General features: G+C 45.7%; 1 protein-coding gene across 1 annotated transcript; it reads right to left on the minus strand.

The window, feature by feature from the left end:
* Window positions 1-54: 54 nt before the first annotated feature.
* On the minus strand, window positions 55-18,223 carry OPN1LW (opsin 1, long wave sensitive). Its single transcript, XM_029609805.1, has 8 exons — window positions 18,162-18,223; window positions 14,507-14,995; window positions 13,493-13,789; window positions 13,175-13,343; window positions 2,598-2,763; window positions 1,949-2,188; window positions 1,288-1,429; window positions 55-92 (listed from the first exon to the last, which is right to left on the minus strand). The coding sequence occupies exons 2-7, from the start codon at window positions 14,598-14,600 to the stop codon at window positions 1,313-1,315; spliced, it is 1,083 nt and encodes a 360-aa protein (XP_029465665.1). The 5' UTR covers window positions 14,601-14,995; window positions 18,162-18,223; the 3' UTR covers window positions 55-92; window positions 1,288-1,312.
* Between the last annotated feature and the right edge of the window lie 6,982 nt (window positions 18,224-25,205).

The following is a 25,205-nucleotide window of genomic DNA, read 5'->3' on the forward strand; positions in this document are numbered from 1 at the left end:
GAACTTGAAATTTCACAATGGCATTGAGTTAGGTTGGGACCGCTGTGGTGCTGAAAAGGTGACTCCCTTTGGTTCAGTGTTGGTTGTATGTCCTGACCGGGGGGGCGGGGGCATCATTGAAATGGGTACAAAAAAAGAAACCACATTTTCTTATTAAAATTTTCAATTTATAACAGCAGTACAAAGTCAGGGTAGTTGAGGGCCAATTAATGTTACAGATCAATGAGCTGCTCTGTTTTATCATTTGTGACAGGCAAGAAGTAGGGAAGGAGGTGGGAGACCATTCCCAAAGCTATAAATACAACAATAACAGTAAATGCCTTTCTTCCACAAGAGAGCTTTTTTGTCATTGCAATAAGGCACGTAAGGGTGGTACTTCCTGGTGACCATTATTGCAGTAAGGTTCCCTCGGGTTCTCTAACAGCAAGGATATAGGTTGTACAGCAGAAAGTACTGATAATGTTGTCAGAATTCATACAATCCTTTCCCTTTAAGCTTACCCCCATGCAATTGAAATAAATGGTTTGGCATTTTTGATGAGTTGGATGGGGGGAGGAGTCCATAGAGGGAGGTCAGCAGAATCAAACATGGCTGATAGGGTGGTCCAGCCCCTGTTGTATGCATTCATTCATTGACATGAACTTATAAGTAAATGCACATTGCCCAAAACCTTATACACCCTGTTGCCATCTTGGTTTCAGAATGAGGTTTGAGAAGTAAATTAAATAAATAAAGATGACAACCAGCATCATAGGTAACCAGTTACCCCCCTAAAGCTCTGGAGAAATGCTTTAGATAAACTAAATGTGGATTATTTCACTTGGGTCATCGTATATCCCTCTGTGCTCAAGTATAATTTGAGGGATACAAAGGAATGCTTCACAAACTAAGTAGCTAGCCTACTTTCTCATTTAATTCCTCTCAATCCCATCAGATGCAGCACCTCATCTGGTTCCCTTTCCCACCTCCCTATTTACAAGGCCCCCCTCATCTCTTGAGAAAAGATTTCTAGAGAATCCAACATGCCTATTCTGCAGAGACATCTAGGATTTTCACCTTGCCCACAACACAACAAAGGCTGAATCCAGAAAGGTAACTGGAAAATGAGCCCCTGATATATAATGTAAGTGCTTGTGTCTGTGTGGATATGTGTATCTATGTATTCACCACTCCATGGAACTTCCCAGCAGATGGGAGAAGACCATCATCATGACGGTGGTGATGATATGAAGACGTAGCAAGAAGGAAGGGATTGAGAGAGCATAGAAAGAGTGTGAGACCATCCACCTTGTACTTTTCCCAGATGCTGTGCTTATGCTGGCGACACAGAGGAGTTGGAGACAGTGGACATCTCTGTTCTAGATACAGTAGACAGCTCAGATCCATCATCCACCTTCTTGCCGAAGAGCTGGTATATGCAGTTGCGGAACTGGAAAGGTAGGGCAAGAGATGTTAGCACTTGCAAAGGAGGTGCTGACTCCTTCAGTGAAAGAAGAAGAGGCCCCAGTTGCTATACGAATGATATGTTCAAGTCTATTTCTACATTAGAACATAAAATTAGGATAGTAATGTGCTCTGTTATTTTGTCCAGAGTAGACAGGATTTGCCTTAATACAACAATGAAGTTCCCCTATTATAGTGATGTAGTTCCTTTGGGATAGTGATGGAGTCTCCCTGTTACAGTGAGAGAGCCTTCCTATTGTAATGATGTAGTTCCCGTGTTGTAGTGATAAAGTCTCCCTATCTTTGTCCATAGTATAGTGTTTCAGCCTTCAAAATACAATTCTCCCTTTCTATAGTGTAACCACTGAATGGTTATTGTAGCTTATCCCTTTCGCTCAGTCCTATCTTCTGTCTTCTTTACCCACTACCTCCTCCCTAGTGTATTACAGTGTGGCCTGTCCTTTCACCCCTGATAAACTGCAGGAAAAGCATTATCCACACCCACCTGCCTGTTCATGAAGACATATATGATGGGGTTATAAATTGTGGCACTTTTGGCGAAGTAGGCAGGCAGAGAGGCAGACAGTGGGTGGAAAGCATAGCCAGGGTTCATGGCAGCAAAGCAAGCAAAGAAGGTATAAGGGCCCCAGCATAAGATGTAGGCCACAATCATGACCACTACCATCCTCGACACCTCCCGCTCTGCTTTTTGGGTGGATTCTGACTCTTTCTGCTGCTGAGCCACCTGTGGAGGGAGAAGCGACTTGGTTATCATTTAACACAATCACTAATCCCCTCTCTCTTCCACCACCTACAACTCACACAGTAAGAAGTCACTGAGTACTATATGTGCTTCTGTAGATTCTCCAAGAGACAACCAAAAATCATAAGAACCATAATTGTAATATACAACTATATATTCTTGTGTGCTCTCCATGCTTATAAGGACGATTGCTGCTACAAGAATATTCTAAAAGTGTTCTTATAGAGGAATCCACAGAAGAAAGTGAAGAACTGGACTCATAGATCAATAAAGTAATAGTGATATCTACATGCTGAAACAGCAGAGAAAGTCAAAGGTCAAGCAGAAAATATGTGGTCTTTGCCATCAGTTTCTCCCATTTATTAAGGATGGAAAGAGGCTAGAGGCTTACCTGTCTGATGGCCCACCAAACCTGCAGGTAGCAGAGGAAAATGATGGTGAGAGGGATAATACAGCAGGTGATCATGAGGACCACCATGTAGGACTGGACACCTGGGTCACTGCTCCCACTAAAGACATCTGGACCGCAGGAGGTCTTCAGCCCATGAGGCCAGAATCTGCAAAGTAATAGGAAAACAAAGGATATTTGCTTGGGTGAGAGGAGGAAATCTGCAGTTATCGATAGAAATCTTTGTGGGAAACATCTTAGATCTGCAGGCTGTTGGGCCACAGGGTGGCATAGAAGTTTCATTATTGGAGATATGATGATGAGATACAAAGGAATGAGGCTTCTGAAAAATGACCTCTTGAAGTAAGAGATGTGAGATCAGTCTCCAGGCCAACTTATATCTTAGGCTCTTTGCCAGCATTGCCAAGAAGGTTGCCAGAATTAATTCTAATGAGAGTTTGTAGTGATGTGAACATATGGGAACTGAATTGACATCATGGACTGATATCACCAAATAAATGTAATTGGTAAGGACTTCCATTCACTAGGAGGTCAATATTTAAATGCTACTTATCTCGATAAATTGGACTTATCTGGCTAAATAGTGGCCTCTGAATATCTGGCTATATGCTATATTCAGCGGCCACCACTTAGCCAGGCAAGTCACTTAGTCAGTCAGTTAGACAATGCTGTGCTACTTATCTAGTTAACTTGGCTGGATAAATAGCAATATTAGACTTATCCAGTTAAGTTAACTAGATAAATTAGACTTACTCCATAGCAGGTCTAACCTTAGCTGGATAAGACTTATCCGGCTAAGTAGCAGTGTGCTGCTGAATATCCTGGATAAGTCTTGTCCAGCTAACTTTAGTTGGCTGCCTGAATATCAACCTATGATGTCTAGACCAGTAAGATCCAGGAACTTTGGAATAAATGAGCCATCCCATTAACCTTGCCTGGACATCATATGGCATTATTTTCATATAACCATTTCATTTTCATATTATAGTTCTTTCTGTTCAAGAGGTGACTGGGTTAAACATAGCTAGGGCATGTTCAATGAGTGGGATAGTGCCCTATTGATGGTACTGTAAGGTGAGGTATTTTGCGCTAAATTATTCATTATACTGATTTAGGGATATTGCATACTTTGGATATGAGAGAAGTGACTGACGAAATCTATCGTAGTGAGAATGCTGGATATTGAAAACTGTGATACTGTAACCTTCCCCTAACCAAAGCAGCCTGTCAGTTGGAGACCTAAATACAGGAAAAGCTAGTCTACGGGAAAGGACTCCAGGACCATCATCAAAAAATCCAAGCAAGATAAAAGATCAGTTATTTTTCTAACAAAAGGGGCCTGGGAATTTATCAGGATAGACTAGTTTCACTGCTAGGCCATGCAGCTTTCTTGACAATAGCCTACACCTAAGGGTCAAGTACTGATGACCTCTGATGTAATTATCCGGAAGCTTCAGGGTATGTCACTTGAATGCCAGCAAAAGACCACCTCACCTGCAAGGAAATCTATGACTAGCTTGAGCTAGTCAAGACCAATTCAACATCTCCACTGTAATATTATTAGTAGTAGTAGTAGCAGTAGTATTACTATTAATGTTATTAATATATTAATAACTATTCTTATTTAATTTGTTTTTTTTACTTCATCTTCCTTTCTGCCTTGTCCTCTTCTCCTCCTCATCCCCTCATTTTGTTAATTGTTATTGTTATTTATTATTATTGTTATTAATATTTTTTATTGTTATACTGTATTTTCCACCTGAGTTCATTGTAAACCGGCATGATGTGCTTCACGAATGTTGGTAAATAAAAGTTAATAAATAAATAAATAAATAATGTACATGCAAGGTCCCAAATTCACTTTCCCATGGCAGTGGGTGCAGCAGAAGATCGACACAAAGGCAAATAATCATAGAATAAAATATTTTATAAAATATGTAAGCTTGTTATAAAGTTTTTATTACAAAGAATTGTACAGCTGTTATATTGAAAGAGAGAACGAGGAAGGTGTGATGAGAAAGGTGGTGGTGCTGGGGTGTCCTGTGTGTGTAAATGTGAATGTCCTTTTTAATAGTCTGAGATGGTTCTGTGATGTAATCAAGAGAAAAAGTGATGAGATAAGAGATATGCTCTCTTTCCTATAAAAGTCAAAAGTATGGTTTCTGCAAATTACTTTCTGCTTTTTTTGTTTAGTGATTATTCTTGATGTTTTTAACCTTTGGTAGACAAAGGCAATAATTATAGTAGGTCATCCAGAGATCTATAGTCAGCAGCTGTAAGGCTTGGCTAGATAGCCGGTAAACTTATCTGGCTAGCTGCCCATATCCAGCTATCTTAAAATTAGATAAGTTTATCCGGCTAACTTTAGGACAGCTCTACGGCATGATGAGAGTTAGCTGGATAAGTAATTCTCCCAGTTATGCCTCCGGAACATCCCTAACTTATCCAGCTAGATTTTAGCCGGATAAGTGCTGAAATCTTCATTTATCCAGATAACGTCTGAGTTACATCGGGACTCTGTGGGCTAATCCCCATGAACCGCCGCCCTCACCTCTCGGCCGGGTCCTTGCTGGCTTCAGACACCACTGACATCGCCCTCCAATGTGGCAGAATGACACTGGCTCAATCAGCCTTGCCTCTATGGTCGCCGCCAGCCTTGAGCATCAAGCTTCTTCTTAGGCACGCAGGCCTCTTGTTAATATTTAAAGGGACCATGGCGGGAAACTCCCACACAGCCCCTATTGATGACCTCAGCTTAAGGCCCTATAAAAGGGCACTGCTACGGTCACAACTCGCCTCTGCAACAGGTCCTACTACCCACAGTACAGCGTGTTGCTTCAGCATCTGTCTTCAGCCCAGCATGTCTTCAGCGTCTGTCTTCAGTCTAGCTTGTCAGTTCAGCCTTGTCTACAATGTTCCTTCTGTGCTTCTCCCTGCCTGACCTCCCTGCCTATCCATCCCTTCTTCCCTTTGGACAGATATCTGGTTTGACCTTGGCCTGACCTCGGATCTTGCTTGACCGCTGCCTGCCACTGACCTCTGCTTGCTTCTAGACATGCCAAATCACTGCCCATCTATGACCCTGCCATCCAAAGACCTCCTCTCCTGCTCACAGCAGAGACCCCCACCTAAGACCTGCTGGCTCCAGCACCCAAAGGCTGAACCTGAGGGGAACAAGGTCTGGTATAGGCGAAGCTCCAGCTGTGTCTCTGTTTTGTCCAAGTCCGCCTGCTGATGACAGGAACCTGCAAGGCTCTTCCCCACAGGTTGTGCCAATTCCACCTTAACCTAAGGGTCCATGGACGCAACAAATGCTTTTGAATATAGACCCACCATTGTCTCTTTGTTTCCAATGTAAGTCTTTAGAAATTTCTCAGTGTCTTTTCAAACAAGCCATTACCTCCCACTAAGGAAACAGTGAGCCTGAGGGCTCCCTTCTTGTGCAATGATTTCCAGAAGTATCAGTTCAGACTTGATTAGGTCCAGTTAGGTATAACTATATTATATGGAGCCCCAAGAGCTGTGCTGAATTACATTGTGGATATGTACAATACTGACCCCCACCTTCTTCATCTCAAGAACTAGTAAAAGTTGGTTTCACCTCTTCATATTATATGGTTGAATTACTACTGCGGTCTCACAGGTTGAGCTTCAGAGACATATACACAAATAGAAGATTCACAAAGAGAAGATTTGCACAGAAGATCCATTCATGCAGAAGATCACAAACATCACAGAAAATCCCACCAGAGAAACCAGAGGCCAACAGATACATATACATGCACCAGAAGAAGAAAAAAGATTCAATAAAAGACTCCTGCAAAGCCATGGCACTGAAGAATTTATTATGTTCGACAGTCTGCGGGCTATTGCCGTGATGCCTTCTGCTAATACTCTGGGCCTCGGTAATAAGTCTTCTTGTTCAAGTGGTGCATTTGCCATTATGTTCCTGCTTCCTGCTTCTTGACTCCTGGCTCCTGTATGTTGTTTTCTGAGTCCTTGTCTTCATGTTTAGTCTTCCCTCATCTGACTTCAGTGTCTTGTCTGGCTCCTGTGGTCCCTTGTCCTCCTTCCTAGTCTCATCGGATTTGACTTCCGGCTTTGACCTTGAATTGGACCCTCAGCTTGACGTTGGATTGGCTCTCGACGCTGCTTGACCTCTGCCAGCCGCTGATTAATGCCTGCTTAACACCTCTGATTAAACTCTATCTGCCCTGACATCTGCCTGATGCACGACACCAACTGAACTCTGCCTGCCTCTGATCACAGCCCGTACCAGACTTCGTTGCCTGCTGCTTGTCCTGACCACTGCCTGACCTGACTCCACGTTTGTCCACTATGCTGGCCTGCCATGACTTCCAAGGGATCTTCATCCCCACAGAAGCCGACGCCTAAGTCCAACCGGCCCTGGCACCCGAGGGCTCAACCTCCAGTTGGGCCTCTGCTTCAGTCTGCTCCACCTATGGGTTGTGCCAACTCCACTTCGGCCCAAGGGACCACTTCCACAACATATTGCTGAGGCCATGGGCCCAGCAGATCTAGCTGCATTGAAGGCCATTCCCGGCTTAGCACAGAAATTACAGACCTTCTAGACAGCTTTAGAACTCCTGACCGAAGATATGAACCATCGTGCTGCGCGCCTGGACTCTATGACCCTACCCACTGCTGCACTCCTGCCCGCTGCAGTTTCAGCGCTGGCTCCAGCAACCTATCAGCCAACAATTTCATTGCCAGCTCCACCCCAGTATGCAGGGGATCCTAAGCAATGCCGGGGGTTTCTTAATCAATGCCACATGCATTTCAGACTTGATTAGTCTACACTTTTCCAGATGACTTTATTAAGATGACATTCATTCTCTCCCTCCTCGATGGTAAGGCCCCGGCCTGGCCTTCCACCCTATGGGAGCACTCAAATTCTCTTCTCGCGAATCTCCAACAATTTGTCTCGTCCTTCAAGCAAGTCTTTGACGAGCTTGGCCGGCTGCTCACGATGGGCTCTGACCTCCTGCACTTACTTAAAGGAAATGAATCGTTGATAGATTATGCCATCGAGTTCCGAACTCTGGTCACAGAACTGAACTGGCAAGGAGATAGTTTACACGCTATATTCTTGGAAGGTTTGGCTCCCAAAATAAAAGATGAGCTTGCTGTGCAGGAACTACCCACCTCTCTCAAAGGGCTCATCAATCTCTTGGGGAAAATTGATAGGGGCCTCTATGAGTGAGCCCGCGAAGCATGCTCGGCACGAAAAGATCTCACCAGGACACCCTCTCTGTCCACGCTTGATCCCGTGACACCCCTGGGGTCTCTGCCAGATGAGCCCATGCAATTAGGTTTGTCCCACCTCACGTCCGAAGAGAAGGCTCAACGCTGCTAATTGGGCCTCTGGCTTTAGTTGCCTATTAGCTCAGTGTCCAGAGAGAAAGAGAACTGTTCTATGCCCAGGGCCCTGGGGCAAATGACACTCAGTCTAGCTAGCCCATCTTCCCAGTTCGTCTTGACCATTTCCCTGGAACAAACCCCCATGTGCTTCACCACCTAGGCCTTGATAGATTCTGGCACTGGGGGGGAGTTTTTTTGCAACAGGAGCTTGTCGACTGGTACCGAATCCCCACAATTCATTTAACATCACCTTTGACGCTTTACTCCATCCACAGAGATCTCCTTCTTGGTTTTGTGACTCGTACCACTGTATCACTCATGTTAAAGGTAGGACCTGCTCACATGGAACTCATCACCTTCCACGTTCTTCCAAAAGCCATAATTACAGCCATCTTGGGCCTGCCATGGCTATGGAGACACCAACCACAATTTGACTGGTCCACGACGGAACTCACTCACTGGGGACCGGGGTGCATAGGATTCTGTTTGAGGTCTGAAGAGCCCTTCAACTCGCTGGTCGTGGCCACCATCCTTCCAGATCTTCTCACTCCTGGCAGGGAGTCTAGAGAGACTCAAACCACCCCAAAGTACCTCTGGGAGAATGCTCTTAAGATTTATTTATTTAGATTTATATTCTGCTTTTCACACTTTTTTTCATCGCTTCAAAGTGGATTACATTCAGGTACTGGAGGCATTTCCCTATCCCCAGAGGGCTTACAATCTAAGTTTGTACCTGAGGCAATGGAGGGTAAAGTGACTTGCCCAAGGTCACAAGGAGCGACAGCAGGACTCAAACCCTGGTCTCCCGGTTCGTAGCCTACTGCTCTAACCAAACTAGGAGACAAGATAGTTTTTGCACAATTGAAAGACCAGTTGGGTCAAGAGAGATCGGAAACAAAAATCTGGAAAAGGAACACAACTGGGCTATGAAAAGATTTGAGTCATTAGTTATTGAGAAAGAAGAAGAAATACAAACCCTTCTGCAACAAGAGAGAGAAAAGAAACCTTAACTTCTATTTGATCCTGCCTGTCTGGACCCCGAGAAGGGAAAAGTTATCCTCATCCCAATATTAGGGCCTGTTCTCTGTCAAAGTAACCCAGAAGTGACCACGGCCTAAAGAAATGTGCCGCGTCCCAGGTAATGAAGGCTCCTGTGCACATTGTGTCATTGCCTGCGGCAGGAGCACTGTTCCCCAACTCAGTCCTGGGCCACCAGGACTCGTGGCCGAGATGCCACCGGCAGAGCTCGAGATACCGCTTCCTCTTTAGGCGCAAGCTTGCATTCTTTATCTAAATTTAAAGGGACTGCGGCAGGAAAGCCCCACAAACCCCTGATGAGGTCACTACCCTGGGCCTATAAAAAAAACACTTCTGCTGATGCTCCGGGCCTCAACAATAGTCTTTTCATTCGAGAGATGCGTTTGCCACTGTATTCCTGCTTTCTGCTTCCTGCTCCTTGACTCCTGGCTCCTGTTCCACTGTGTGTTGTCTTCTGAGTCCTTGTCTTCATGGTCAGTTTCCCTTGTCTGTCTTCAGCGTCTCGTCTGGCTTCTGTGGTCACTCGTCTTTCTTCCTTCTCTTCACCCCTCTTCTCATTGGATATGACTTCCAGCTTTGACCTGAAATCGGACCCCCGGATTGACATTGGATTGGACTTCTGGCTTGACCTTGGATTGGATCTCGATGCTGCTTGACCTCTGCCCTCCACTGACTACTGCCTGCTTATCTCCTTCGAATGAACTCTACCTGTACCGACATCTGTCTGAACCACGACACTGACTGAACTCCACCTGCCTCTGACCTCAGCCCGTACCAGACTTCATTTCCTGCTGCCTGTCCTGACTGCTGCCCAACTTGACTCCGCATTTGTCCACTGTGCTGGCCTGCCACGACTTCCAAGGGATGGATCTTCACCCCCACATAGGCCCACGCCTAAGTGCAGCCAGCCCTGGCAATCAAGGGCTCATCCTAAGGGGAGTAAGGGCTGGTATTGGTGAAGCTCCAGTTGGGCCTCTGCTCCACTGCACTCCACCTACCAACTGTGGGGATCTGTAGGGGCCCTTCCCTGCGGGTTGTGCCAACGCCACCTCGACCCTAGAATCCACTTCAGCAACAGAATTCCTGCTATCAGTAAGTTAAAACTAAAAAATAATGTATTATTATAAAAAAGGAAAACATTGCTCTCTGAAGAAGGCCTGGCACTACTGGGTGTGCAAACCATGCAATTGCATGAGGCAGTACATCCAGGGGGGTGGGTGTGAAGCAGAGGCGTACCTAAAGTATTTGGCTCTCAGGGCGGATACTTCTTTGTCACCCCCCCCTCCAATATTTAATTTAAAATTTTCCTAAACTTCAATAAAATATTTCAAAACCGCAAGCACATCAAATAACACACAATAATTACAACTAATAAGGATTTTAAAAAATCTCCCACTCTCCATATCTGTCATCCTAAGATTGTTGTAGATTGGGGGCATGCATACACACACACACACACACTTTCTCTGTACCTCTCTCACACGCACACTTCCTCTGTGTTTCTCTCACATCACATGCTAACACACACATACACACACGCTTCCTCTATCTCTCTCTCTTTCACACGCAAACATGCAGACAAAAACTGAACTGGAAACCACAAGCCAGATTCTGTATGCAGTGCAACAATGGAAAAGCAGAAAATCACTATTCTTCAAAACAATACAATCAAGAAATATAAATCAATCAGACTAGTAAAACCATACTAAAAGGTATACATTTCAAAACAGCTGATGAATAGAATAATATTCAATAATTAGAAGCTCCTGTACAAATTATTAAAAATTTCCTAAACATCGATAAAATATTTCAAAACAGCATACATCAAATAACACTCAGTAATTAAAACTAATAAGATTTAAAAAATCCCCCACTCTCTATACCTGTCACCCTGAGATTGTCATGAACTGGGGGTTCACACACACACACACAGACACAAACAAAATATGCTCCCTCTGTCTCTCACACATAAACATGCTTGGTGAGAGACAGAGGGAGCTTGAGTGTATGTGTGTGAAAGAGACAGACACACACGCTTCCTCCGTCTCTCTCTCTCTCACTCACACATACATGCTTCCTCTGTATCTCTCACACATGATTCCTGTCTCACCCATGCACATACACACACGTTTCCTCTCTCTCATCCCCACACACAGGCACCCTCTCACACATATGCACCCAAGGCACCCTCTCATATATATATACACAGGCACACACACACTCACTCTTCTATACACTCACCGTCTCATACATACACAGGCATCCTCTCATGCACACTCACACACCCATACACACATACAAACACATACACCCCCTCATACACCCCCTCACACTCCCTCACACACACACACACACTCTCTTCATACACACACCCACCTTTAAACACACACACCCACCTTCATACACACACCCACCCTCATACACACACCCCTCTAATACACTGGCACTTACTCTCACAGGGCCAGTCTCTCACTTCTTCAGCCACTGGCTGCACATCAGATTCTCTTCTTCTGCCTTCAGCTCTGGGTGATGCCAGTGGCTCCGCTGGGCCTCTTCTTCTGCTGCTGGCTCTGGGTGACGCCGGTGGCACCGCTGGGCCTCTTCTTCTGCTGGCCTCTTCCACAGGGACCTCGCTTTTGCTGGTAGGGAGTGAAAACCCCGCCAGCACTTCACTGCTCTGCACCACCTCAGGACCTTGCTGCTGATGGCTGCTGCTGCTGTCTTCTGGGGTGGACCGCCCCTCGCCCTCCCTTAGTATGCCTCTGGTGTCAAGTAAGGAAGGGGCCCACCAAAGGACGCAGGGAGAGGCCTGTGCAGCCGCAGGTGCAACATCCCACCAGTGAAGGAAGAAAGGAGAGGCATGTGTGGCTGCCAGCAAGCCCATCCCACTGTCAGTGGAAGGAGAGGCCCTCACACCGCACTTCAGTATCTGACCCACAAGCCGCATGCTGCACCTGACCCAGGAGAAGAACAAGAACGAGTCCCTTCTGCGGCTCCTCTTCATGTGCTGACTCTACCGGAGCTAACCACCATTTTTTGAAGAGTCGGGTTGCAATGTGGGAGGCCAGTTGCTAAAGTTTGATGAAGGCATCAGTGGTTGCCGAAACATTGGCAAAGTTGGGATTATGTTGAGTATCTCAGTTTGAGCAAGATATTAAGCTACGTAGCATTTATGTTTTTAATATTTTTCAAGAATTAATAAGAATTACATTTTTTTCTACAAGAAAAAATGGTGGGAAAGATATATGACGTAAGCTCGAATGCTAAATTTATGATACTGGTTGAAGCCCACTGCGGGCAAGAACCTGTAGATTAAAAATCAGCATCGATTAATCTGATACCATTTCCTTTAAAATACATTTTAAAAGAAAAGTAAAAATATTTTTGTGAACAAAAAATTCTGGTAAAATTTCTCTCTCAAATTCATATATACTTTTTGTGACAATAGGCCTAACACCATGTGGCTTCCAAGTGTCTTTTTTGCAAGTTTTTTTTTGGTGGCACCACAGCAGTCCATGTCTTGCTGTACAGCAGAACGGTGCTGGTTATAGGAAGCAGCTGTCACCAATTTTATTTACTAGTAAGTGGGGAAAGAGCGCCTGGGGATCATTCCTACACAATTTAGGCATTTTGCACCTGTGGATGGGGTTAGATAGGTTCAGGGTTTGTGTCAATTTTTAAAGTTTGGATCACGGTGGGGGGGGGGGGGGGGATGAGCAGGACTTTTTTCAGCCGGGAAAGGGGGTCTAGGGCAGAGCTTGAGGCTGACAATTTCTATTGTGTGTTGATTATTGGGGAAAACAAAAATTCTGGGTTTAAAAAACACCAATTGATTATACAAGCAGCAAAAATGCTACCACCAGCCCTGATATGAAGCATAATTTCCATAAAGATTCTGAAAAAGAACTTGCAGGTATTTAAGCTGTATTAAGTGTTCCCCTTATAAAATAAATGGTGATAAATAAAAAAGAGTGATTGTGACAGTAATAACTCTGATTTACATTTTATAAATACCTGCCTCTGATGCAACAATACCATTCCAGACAGTCTAGCTGCCCTGCCGCGTCTCAGTTCCCCGCATGGTTCCCTATGGATGTGTAGGGAGTATAATGCTGGACCTTAGGGAAACAGGGATTTACCTGCTCCAGCCAAAGAGGGGTGGGGCGCACCAGGCGGCAGACCAAACCCAGGAGAAGATGATGCCAGCTGTTGCCAACTTACTGTCAAACTTAATGTTGCCAAAGGGCTTACAGATCACAAACCACCTTTCCCAGGCTACAATGGTCAGGGACCACAGACCTGTGATACCTACAACAGAAAAAAAAAGAAAAGAAATTAAGTCAGTGAAACCAGGCAAGCAACAGAGTTACTAGCCCTATGTCTTTTAACAGTAGTGGGAGGATCAGACTCAGTATGTGCCACCCATGAAGAGGACCAGCATGCATGGGCATACCTACCACACACAGACACCGTATAGCCTTCTAGCTTGCACAGCGGGTGACCCAGGATAAAGTAGCCGAAAATCTGGTTAATGATACTAATGACACTAGCGATGATAGTCTCCCCCAGATCAGCAAGGGCCAGGTTGACCAGGATCCAGTTTAGCGGGTGTCGCAGCTTCTTGAATTTCACGGTGGCCATCAGGACCAGGCCATTGGTGAAGATGGAAGCAATGACGACGAAGATCATCCAGATGGTGGTCAGGTTGTAGACCCACCGTGGGGCAATGTGGTAGTTGGGTCCCTCAAAAGGGCCTGCGGAAAACAAAAGGGTCTCATATTGATGGCCCAGCCCCTTCCCCTCAGCAATTATGACTTCTGGAGAGCTTACTAACTGGAATGTGGGATTGCTACTAGTCACATGATAGGTAATTATCTGCAAAGCAATGGTAATGTGAAAGGGGCTACAGCAGCTGCCGGGGCATTTGCTTCTGTTAGATTTAGAATATCTAATACAGGTTTAGTGAACTAGCTCTGCAGTATCTCTTGTCTCATTGTATCCACAGAATCTTGCTTGCTCTCCACAATATCTATTTGTATGCCATGATTCTTATATCTGCCTTTACAATATCTCTGTTTCTTTCATAGCTCTGTTTAAATCTAAGTTTTACAACCTATTTCTTTGCATCTTTGACTCATAAGCCCTGACATAATGCACTAACCCTTGGGGGACAAAAAAAAAAATTTGCTACCTTCACAAATTTCCACCACTTGTTTTTGTCCAATTGTTCTCTATTGTGAACCATAAAACTGAAAATTGTATGTATACGTAGATTCCCTACATATATATCTGCAGTATGTCCCTGATTGCTCTCCTTCTCACTCTTTCTGCCTCTCTGTATCTCTGACTGCATGTCTTTTTCGCTCTCTTTCTTGCACTCTCTCTCTGTCTCACAGTGTCTTGCTTTGAGGATCCCTCTCCCCCTCTCTGGCTGCAGCAGTGCCTGCTCCTCTTCCGCAGCACACACTCACCTCTCGTGTTGTTTGTGTTGGTATAGGTGAACAGACTGCTCCGGGTGGTGTACTCATCATCATCGTGCCTTCTTTGTGCTGTGTACATGGCCATGACTTGAGGGGTTTCTGCTGTGCTCTTAATACCCAAGCCCCCAAATCCCTTTTTCTTGCCCACGTCTCACCTGCTCTTTGTGTTTCTCTTCCACTCGCTCTCTCAGCTCTGGTGCTGGGAGATCAGGGCAGGGGGTTTTATAGTGGCCCAGTAGGATCAGCCTTGGCACTCTCCAATGAGCTCAGCATACATCCCATTTCTGATCTCTTAATTGGGCTAGAAGCTTCATGAGGAACATGCTTTCCCTCCCAGGTTCCTCAGATGGGCTGGCAGGGTCTCTGTCTCTGGCTTAAAGCAGCACATTTTTTTCAGACACTTCAGATGACAGGATCAAGACTCTCTGGCAGGTAATTAAAGATCCAAGCAAGGCTGGGGAGGGGTTGCAGCCTCCATCCCTATGAGAGACAGTAATCCCCTCTCATTTTCTCAATTTCCTTAATGACCTATTTTGTTAAATCAGGGGCACCATGTTAAGCCCCCCCCCCCCAACACGCATGCACAGACGTGTGTGTATCTATGTCTGTGTCTACAGAAACAGATTCAGATAACTTTATTGGCATGACAGTTTTACATGTGCTTCCAAATACACCCCATGATTAAAATGAAAGGATAGATATATAGATATCAGTACAGATATCTATCTGTAGATAGATACATACACAAATGTGAAAACCCACGCATAGATGAAGTGAAAAGTGATGATGAAAAGAAAACAGGTTGTTTCTCATGGCTTTATAGCAGAGAAGCCACATCTTAAAGTGAATGCTGACTGAATGGGCTACTTCTAAAACAGATACCCAGAAACATAGGGCCAGCCTTGGACTTTTGACATATTTTCTGATATTTAAAGAAGGTCTACCCTTATATATGTAGATTAGCACATAAAGAAATACAACAAATTACCACTAAAATATACTCAATAAGACAGTAACTTTAAAATGGGCGACGAGTACCCATATACACATGTATATGGGCGCTTGGCCAGATGCGCTGCAATTTTATATCTTGCACGCAGGATATAAAATAGGCCAGGCGCGTGTATGTGTGCTCCCTATTTTAAGCGTATGTGCACATAACAGGGAAATGTTGCTTGTCCCTGCCGGGTTGGCACTGCGGCCGGTCTTGCTCACTTCACGCTTCCTTCAACCAGCACCAGGCACCCTTTCCTTGCGGCTGCAGCCATTTCACGGTGTCCCCAGGCTCCTCCATACAGGCCTTCCGGCGGAGCTCCCGTTGGGGCTCCGCGTCGTCAGCGTCCTCGGCCACACCCCTAGGTGTGCGCGCGGTCGACGTGCAGCCCTTTAAAGGGCCCGAGGCGGGAAAACCCGTGAGGGCACCTCCCGATGACATCACTTAGTTCCACTATATAAGGCAAGGCCCTGTCCCCAGGACCTCGCCTTGGCAATCGGGTCGACACCGTTGGTGTGCTAGTTTGCCTTCGTGTTCCAGTGTTCTCCTGTTCCAGTGTCTCCTGTTCCAGCGTCTCTGTGTTCCTGTATCCTTCTCAGTTGGTACCTGACTGGACTGAACCTTGGAACTGACCTCTGCCTGCCTGACCATTCTCTTGCCTGCCGCCTGGAACTGACCTCTGCCTGCCTGACCATTCTCTTGCCTGCCGCCTGGAACTAACCTCTGCCTGCCTGACCATTCTCTTGCCTGCCGCCTGGAACTAACCTCTGCCTGCCTGACCATTCTCTTGCCTGCCGCCTGGAACTAACCTCTGCCTGCCTGACCATTCTCTTGCCTGCCACCTGGAGCTGACCACTGCCTGCCTGACCATTCTCTTGTCTGCTGCCTGGTACCGACCCTCGCTTGTCTTGACAACGCCCGGACTGATCCTGGTATTGACCCCTGCTTTGGCTGACCTCTCCTGAACTGATACTCTGGCTCTGACCCTTGCGCTTCACTCGGATACTCTCTTCTGGCCTACTGTGACCATTGGGCCAACCTGCTTGGAAACCAACCACGGCTTCCACTTGGCTAGACCCACAGGCGCTGCCTGCCTCACCCGGAGTACATTCCTGAACTGTTGCCTCCCTGAGGTCTTCGGAGCTTCTACTTCGGGTCTAGCCCATCCTTTCAGCGTCAGCCACGCACCCTTGCTCGTGATGGGCACACCCCTCCGCTACCTCTCTGGGAGACCACCAGAGGCCTACCTAAGTCCAGGCGGTCCGGGTACCCAAGGGTTCAACCTGCGGAAACACCGGACTGTTATTGGTGAAGCTCCAGTTAGCCTCTGTCTCTTTGTGTGCTCCGCCTTCTGGCGGCAGGCGCTCTCTGGGTCCGACCAGAGGGCCGTACCAATCCTGCACCAGGCCAAGGGCCCACCTTCAGCGCAACAAGAAACCTCAGCTTTGAGATACACAAGTGAGGGAATTTTATAACATGAGCGCTTCCAGTTCATGACCAGTTTCACCAGTTTGTCCACCAGTTTGCCAGTCTACAGTTAGGTCCTCAAGACTCCCCGGGTTCTTTAGCCTGCTCTCCCCCCAGTTAACCCAGACATCTCAATCAGTTCATATGTAGCTAGAAATCATTTTATATTGACTTACACCTCAGCTATAGCAGGAATAAAGTCACAGTGTGCTGAAATGGCCCTGACTGCACGCTCATGTTAGTACACACAAACGTGTATATCTCTTGGCCCCGCCCCATAATGTCCAGGCCCCACCCACAATCTGCCCCTTTTTTCCCCGATGTGAGATACTTGTGCATCGGTACTTGTGTGCATATGTAGCAGGTTCAAAAAAATCGGGTGGCAGCGAATAAACGATAAATGCGCATCCATCTCTTGGTTTTGGCGTGTGTACCATTTTTAGAATTCATCTTTAATTGTTGATTAATTTATTGAGTATATTTTGGTGGTAGCTGTTATATTTCCTGATATCTCTAGGTCTGTAAGCTTTCATTTGTCAATTAACTTGTAAACATCCATCAGTATGTTCAGAATCACAAGCATACTGTAGAGGCAGTATGTAAGCTGCTGTGAACAATGTGACCACACCGGGCCCTACAGCTGTAGGGCCACCCTTAGTGCTCGTACCTGCCCAGGCTTAATGAGGACTCTGCTGTGGTGGGTCTTGAAGGACTGGCTGCTGCAGGGCTGACAGGACAACAAGCAATGGCTGACCTTAAAGAGCCAATTCCTGTGGTACTGCCAGGATGAGCAGTAGCAGCAGGAAAAATAAAAAGAAGGGGGTTTGGGGGAAACGTGATGAAGAGGAAGGGAGAGGGAGGGGAAGGGAAAAAGAAGTGGAACAGAGAGAGAGAAAAGAGGAGCAGCAGGAGGTAAAGAAGGAATCACAGAGAAGAGAAAAAGGGGTAGGGAAAATAGAAGCAGTGGGAAGACAGAAGGAGAGTACTGCTAGGTTCTTAAACTATTCGGGGCTCGGGCATATGATTATCAGGCCTATAGGTAACCCCCCTCCTAGATTTTGATAATTAAATTCAACAATAATGATTCCCCATCCTTAGAATCCTGTGTAAAACACAGGACACTAGAGTAAATGAGATCCTGTTGGTTGTTACGGGACCGGGCCGTGCCCCGGTCCCTCCTCCTACCTCGGGGCTGGCCCGGCCCGCATGGAGCTCTTCCCGGCCGCATAGGCCCAATCTTCAGTCTGCCGCGGCTCTCCCTCGAGCAGGGAGACGCCGTCAATCTGACGCGCTGGGCCCCGCCCCCTAGGCGTGCGCGCACGCGGGGGCTTGACCCTTAAAGGGACAGCGCTGGAAAATCCTAGGACGGCTTCCAGATTACTTCACATGCTGCAGGGTATTTAAACCCTGCAGCTCGATCAAGCCTTTGCCTTGCAATGAGGTTCCTCAGCTTGTCTGAGTCTTAGTTGCTGCTGTAGTCCTTGATTTGCTTCTCCTGGCTTCTGGACTCCGACCCGGCTTGTATTCTGACTTGTCTCCAGCTTCCGCCCTTTGGTTTTGGTATCGACTTCTGACTTCTGGCTTCCGACCCTGCTTCGTCCCACGACTTCATCTCCAGCTTCTGTTCCTGGTTTGGTATCGACTTCTGACCTCTGGCTTCTGACCCGGCTCCGTCCATGACTCCGTCTTCTGCTTCATCCCTGACTTTGGTTTGGACCTCTGACTCCTGGCTTCCGACCGGGCTTCACTCCTGGACTCTGACTTCGGCTTCTTCCTCACCTCAGGTATCCGGTACTTGCTGGCCCAGAGGATTCTCCTAAGTCCCAGCGGCTCGGGCTCTCACGGGCTCCTCCCGGGGGAGCCGTGGGCTTCCGAGGGTGAAGACTCTCCAGCTACCTGGGCCCAGCCTTCGTCCATCTCTTCAGCCGCTGCCTGGATCCTTGGTCGCATAGGATCCCACCTAAGACCAAGAGGTCCGGATCCCTACGGGCTCCTCCTGGGGGGACCTTGGATTTCCAGTGGTGAAGCCTCTTCCGAGTCTCTTCCGTGCTGCCTCCTGGCTGGGACGCTTGCTGTGGTCTTCCATAGCATACCATCCACTATCCCAACCAGCCCAAGGGTCCACGACCGTAACATTGGTCTTATAGGGAGCGATTTTAAAAAGAATTTTCCCCCAAAACCATCCCTTCTCATGTCTTGCTCACTCTCCATAATTTTCTGTTGTGGGCATGGATCCTTGCACTGAGGTAGAATTGGTGCAACCTGCAGGGAGAAGCCCTGCAGGTCCTCACCTTCAGCAGGCGGACTGGATTGAGCAGAGGCCCAACTGGAGCTTCACCTAAACCAGCCCTTGTTCCTCTTGGGTTGAGCTTTTGGGTGCCAGGGTTGGCAAGTCTTCGGTGGGGGCCTCTGCTGATGAGATGATCCGTTAAGCTGACTTGGATGAAGTAGAGAATGAGGCAAATCCAAAGGCAGGTTATGATCTGGCCAGGTGGCAGGCAAGGGAAGTCCAGAAAGCAGGCAGTGGTTGGTGGCAGGCGGCAGGCAAGAGAAGTCCGAGAAGCAGGCAGTGGTCCATGGCAGGTGATAGGTGGCAGGCAAGAGACATCTAGAAGGCAGGTCAATGTCAAATCCAAGAATTTGTCCGAAGGAACAGAGGGATGGATAGGCAGGGCAGGAAGGCGATGAGCAAGACAAGAGGCGAGGAGCACACTGAAGAACTGAAGAGCCGAAGAATAAGGACTAAAGAACTGAACAAAAGCCATGGAGTAGAAAACTCGACAAAGCCACAGAGACTGAAGACATGATGAAAGCCCCAGGAACGGAGACACCAGACGAAGGAACTAGAGAATGAAGGCAAGGACACTGAGGCAACTCACACTACACAATTGCCAAGGTGCTGGTAGGTTGTCTGAAGAGGCATTATATAGGCCAGGTTAAGTGACATCATCCAGAGATGCCTCCTGGGTTTTCCCGCCACAGGCCCTTTAGGAGTGTCGAGGTTGGACGTGCGTGCACCCTAGGGGAAGCAAGGCCTGGCACAATCGGCGGTGTCTTGCCACAATGAGGCACAGCGTCCTGCTGCCGAGCAGTCTGAGGGACTTGGAGAGAGAGGAATAGTTCGGGGCTGGCGGTAAATGCGGAGGCTTGCAGAGGAAACACACAGACAGCCTAACTCAACATTTTCATGCTGATTTTCTCACACCCCTCTCAACTATTTAATTTTTCTTACCTCCTCTCATATTTTCCAGTCACATTCTGACTCCCTTATCCCTTCTCATGCTCCCTCCATCACCATCTCTCTGATTCACTCTCACCCCACACTATATCCTTTGCATACATTTCATTTCACCTCACTATCCTCTCTGGCTCTTTCTCAGACACTTCTTCCTTCCCAGTTAGGGTTGCCAACTTTTCCACAGACTAATACAATAAATTCAAATACCAAAACAGGACTTACTGCCAGCATTCAAACAGTAACACTACCTATGAAAAGCAACACTGCAACCAGGTCCTAAGACAGAAATACACCTCCTACATGGAAAACAGACCAAGTCAGACAGCTTTTAGATCCCTACCCCAGAAAAGCAATCTAAAAAGTGAATAAACTAAACTAGCAGAATACCTCATCTTGATCACACATGCAGAATGCAGACAGACCCTCACCAAATACAAAAAGACCCTGAAGTATAAATAGAAATTGTGCTGACAAAAACTGAACTAGAAACCACAACAAGCCAGGCTCTGTATGCAGTGCAACAATGGAAAAACAGAAACATCACCATTCCTCATAAAACATCAAACCATAAAATCAAGAAAAATAAAACATCAATCATAATAGTAATATCATACTAATAAAAATAATATTTCAAAACAACTGACAAACACAACATCCAATAATTAAAAACTAATTTCTTAAAAAATCATAAACACCAAAAACATATTTTAAAACAGCAGATATATCAATTAACACCCAATTAAATCTATTAGTGAGTGAAAACAATTCCCCACTCCCGGTACCTGGGAACTTTTTTCCAGTCAACCTGAGAATGAAATCCACTGAAAGGGAGAATATAAAATCACATGTATGAGTTGCATAGGAGAGAGAGGGATGAGAGGCATCAATTGCTCAAGGGTGTGTGTGTGTGTGTGTGTGTGTGTGTGTGTGTGTATTCTTCTTTCAGATGGGGGGTGTTTCTGGAATAACTGGGGTGGTATATTTCCCTTTGGCAGGAGGAAAGGTAAAGTAAATGCTGGGAGGGAGGTGTAGGGGAGGGGACCAGAGGGATGCTTGGCAGAGAAGGGTGAATAGAGGGGCCGAGAGCTGTTGGAAGGGGCAGACAACTGTCCAGGGTGCACTGTGTTTAGTCCAGGAGAGGGAGGGTACCAATGTTCCTGTAAGGGAACTTGGCACCAGGACTCCTGAACTCCTATGCAGCCACATGCTCTGGCCCACTTATGTCATGCAAGGCCTTGCCCCAGTCCACCCTCCAACGCCAACCAAACCCTCTAGATTACTCAGGGCACCATCCCAAAAACTGAAATGGGTAGATTCTGGAGAGGCGAGAGGATCATGGGATGCAGCAGACCCAGGGTTGCCAACTGACTCCAGATTGACCAAACAAGCTGATCCAGTCCTGGTTTTGTCCCATTGCATGCAAGAATTTCTAGTTATGACTGTGTCATTGATTTCCCTAAGAAGTACAAACCTATGCATGCAATGGGGCAAAACCAAGACTGAATCAGCCTGTTGGCAGCACTAAGTCTGCAGACCAGAATTAGACCCTATAGAAATATTACAGTCCCCCCTCCCAAAAAATAATAATAATAGCAGCAGCGGCCACAGTCCACAGGGCAACATTTTACCCACTAGGAAGATGATGGAGCTGGAAAGGATGATGGCGGCAGGCTAAGGCAAGGGAAGGCAGTACAGAACAGTGCTGCAGGCTGAAGCAATACAGCGGAACGGCAGGCATTGCAGCAACAACCACTGCCAGAGGTCTGGGATGATCTCTCATTCTGGGTAGGTCCGGAGGTCTCTGGCGGCAGCGCGTGTACCTTCAGTCAGGGCAGGCAATGAAGAAGTTCTGCAGGGCCTGCCGCATCTCTCCATCATCATCATCATCAGTAATACGTCTGCACATTCCACAAAAAAATCTGAGATCAGCAAATAAGGGACTACTCACAATTCCAATAATAAAGTCAGCTTGACTCAGTCAGGTAAGGGAGCGAGCAATCTCAATAGCTGGCCCCAAGTTATGGAACACGCTACCTATGCAAATACAGCTACAAGCAGACAAAAATAAATTTAAGGCTGAACTCAAAACATGGCTTTTTAAATGTGCTTATACAGAGAATGAGTAATAGGCACACACAGGCTCAACATTTGTCCTACTACCTCAATTTTATACTGTTGTGTCTTTTAATACATAATGACCATCCTAACACTGAACTTTATGTTATATGTGTTTTATGTAATGTTATATGTGTTTTATTAATTTTTAGGAATAATAATACTCTATGTTTATGTGTTTTATTACGTTATCACAACTTTTAGGAACAATGTTTTGATTAGATTTTTTAGTAATGTTTTTAACAGCTAAATTATAAACTTCTGCACTCTTTTCTTTGATAGTATTTTAGCTGTTACCACTATTTATTGTATTTCTATACTTTATTTGATTGTAAACTGTTGTGAAGGCTTTGCCGATGTGACGGTATATAAAACTAATAAACCACAAAGCATAAACCATCCGTGGACAGAAACAATTGCCGACTGCAGCACCCCTGCCTGAGCTGCAGCAAGGGAAGAGCCAGGAGTGGAGGACTGGACTGGGAGGGAGAGGGAGAGGGACAATACAGGAGTCGGAGCCCAGAGCAGAGATAACAGTAGCAGCAGAGTTGGCGCAAGAAGCACATGGTGAGGGTAGGCAAAGCATGCTTCTTTATTTTCAATTCTGTGGCTACGTTGACAGGCCATATTTAAGCCAGCAGATTCGTGCTATGCCTGGGGCACAGCTGATTGGTTCTTGAGATGCCCAGCCCTCCCCCTCAATAGCACAGGACTGGCTTGACCGGGCTTTTCAACAGTAACCGGACACTGTACAGCAAACTTTAAAACTGGGCAAACTAGTTCAAAACCGGTCAGCTGGCCATCCTATCCCCAGTCAGTACCTCTAGCTCTTTCTCACTCCCTCCAGTCCCATCACACCTCTGGCTCCCCCTCCCCCTATCACCATCATTTGCTTTCTGTCACCTTCCTCCACTTCATCCCTGTTAGCTATGCCCCCTTCACTACCTCTGTCCCTCTCTCACACATACCCTCCATCAGCCATCTCTGGCTCTCTTTCACCCCCTCTCTGGATAACCTCTCTGGATTTTTATCACAATGTTCTCCGGTGCTCTATAACACACTCAGCCCGTTTCAACCAACATTTTTGCACCCTTCCCCAGGTCTTGTGTCCTTTCACCTCCCCACACACTCTTTTACATACAACTTCCCTCTATTATGCAGTGGCATAGCCAGAACTTATTTTTTGGGTGGGCCCATGGTTAACATGAGTGGACTGTAGACATATAGGTCTGAACTGAACTAATTGCACTCTTATTGATAAATAATGCCCTAGCCCAAACCCTACAATGGATTTCTAAGTAGTCTGCAACAACCATTGTGTATCATGAGTGAAACTTTAAAATATTTTAACTCAATTATTTCGAGCACTTACCAACATTAAAAATTCCTTATTAAAAAAATATATTCATAGTCTGGCAGAGCTAGAAGTTTAATTTTGAATAATCTACAGATGATATAAGTTATGTTATGCAGTTACTTGATACAGAAGATACTGACTCGTAAATTCTGTAAAGTAATTGGGGGGATTGCGGGATGGGTTGAAGGATTGGGGGGAAAAGTGGGAGAACAGGAGTTCCCATATTGGGGTTCCTGACAATAAGCCATCAGGTTGCATTGTGAAGATACCAGCATATTAATTTTCACAAAGCTGTCACTCTCACATGTCACACAAACTCACACACACACACACACACACACACACATATATATATATTGCAGTTTATAAATACACAAGAATATCATGTAATAAGCAAAGAGAACATAAATATCAGATCCAATCATGTAATCAAATAAATATTAATGTATTATTTCATTAATCCTCTTTCAAGAAAGGCAGAGAACATCATAACTACAATAAAATAGCAATAATCATAAGAACAAGTGCAGAGCAGAACTAAGACAGTTTACATTACAACCCAAAATGAAAAAAAAAATTCCAGTTCTGGTGTCATCTCAGCAAAACAAAATTCTTCCACTGTTAAACACTTTGTGAAGAAACACAAACTTCTGCAAAAAAAGAAAAGAAGATGCCTTGAATCTTGCCATATCATAAAATCACAGCACTAACTCTCAAGACTCAAACAACAGCAACCTTATTTATGAAAAGGAAGCAATACAAATACTATACCAGGCCCTAGAACACCACTGGGGCAACAGAACAAGCTGGACTGTTACAAATCGTTACAGAGAAACTACACACTAGCAGAAATTCTACACCTCAGTCACATCAGGCAGAACACAGACTGACCCTACCGTGTTTCCCCGAAAATAAGACAGTGTCTTATATTAATTTTTGCTACCAAAGATGCACTAGGCCTTACTTTCAGGGGATGTCTTATTTTTCCATGAAGAAGAATTCACATATATTGTTGAACAAAAATATGAACATTTATGATATTCTGAATAGTTGTCTGGTTATGCTGGTTTGTGATGACAACTAACTGTGAATCCTGCAGGGTAAAAAAATCACAGCTGTATGCTCTGGTGTTCTGTGCGACGGGCATGCTCCCAAATAAAAACTTTGCTAGGTCTTACTTTCGGGGGAGGTCTTATATTTAGCAATTCAGCAAAACCTCTACTAGGTCTTATTTTCGGGGAAACAGGGTAATACAGAAATAAGAGACTACAAATTAGAAATAGAAGCATGCAGACAAAACTGAAATAGAAAACCAGACTCTGAACAGTTGAACTCTAAAGAAAAGGCAAAACACAAAAATATAAGAAATGCACATTTCCAAAAATGGCATATTCCAATTGCTAAAAACTCAAAATAATTTTTATATTTTTTATCTTTGTGGTCTGATTTTTTTTTTCTAATTGGTTGGTCCAGGTCTCTTTTTTCTACTTTTCACTTGTTGGTCGTTTCCTAATTCCTT

The sequence above is a fragment of the Rhinatrema bivittatum genome, chromosome 1, assembly GCF_901001135.1.
Source record: "Rhinatrema bivittatum chromosome 1, aRhiBiv1.1, whole genome shotgun sequence".
Classification (NCBI taxonomy): Eukaryota; Metazoa; Chordata; class Amphibia; order Gymnophiona; family Rhinatrematidae; genus Rhinatrema; species Rhinatrema bivittatum.

Excerpts from the sequence above, each read along its gene's own strand:
- OPN1LW (XM_029609805.1), bottom strand. The coding sequence starts at position 14,600 with ATGGCCATGTACACAGCACAAAGAAGGCACGATGATGATGAGTACACC. Across the intron at positions 13,790-14,506 it reads CAACACAAACAACACGAGAG|GCCCTTTTGAGGGACCCAAC; the intron begins GTGAGTGTGTGC and ends TGTTTTCCGCAG. Across the intron at positions 13,344-13,492 it reads CTATACGGTGTCTGTGTGTG|GTATCACAGGTCTGTGGTCC; the intron begins GTAGGTATGCCC and ends TTTCTGTTGTAG.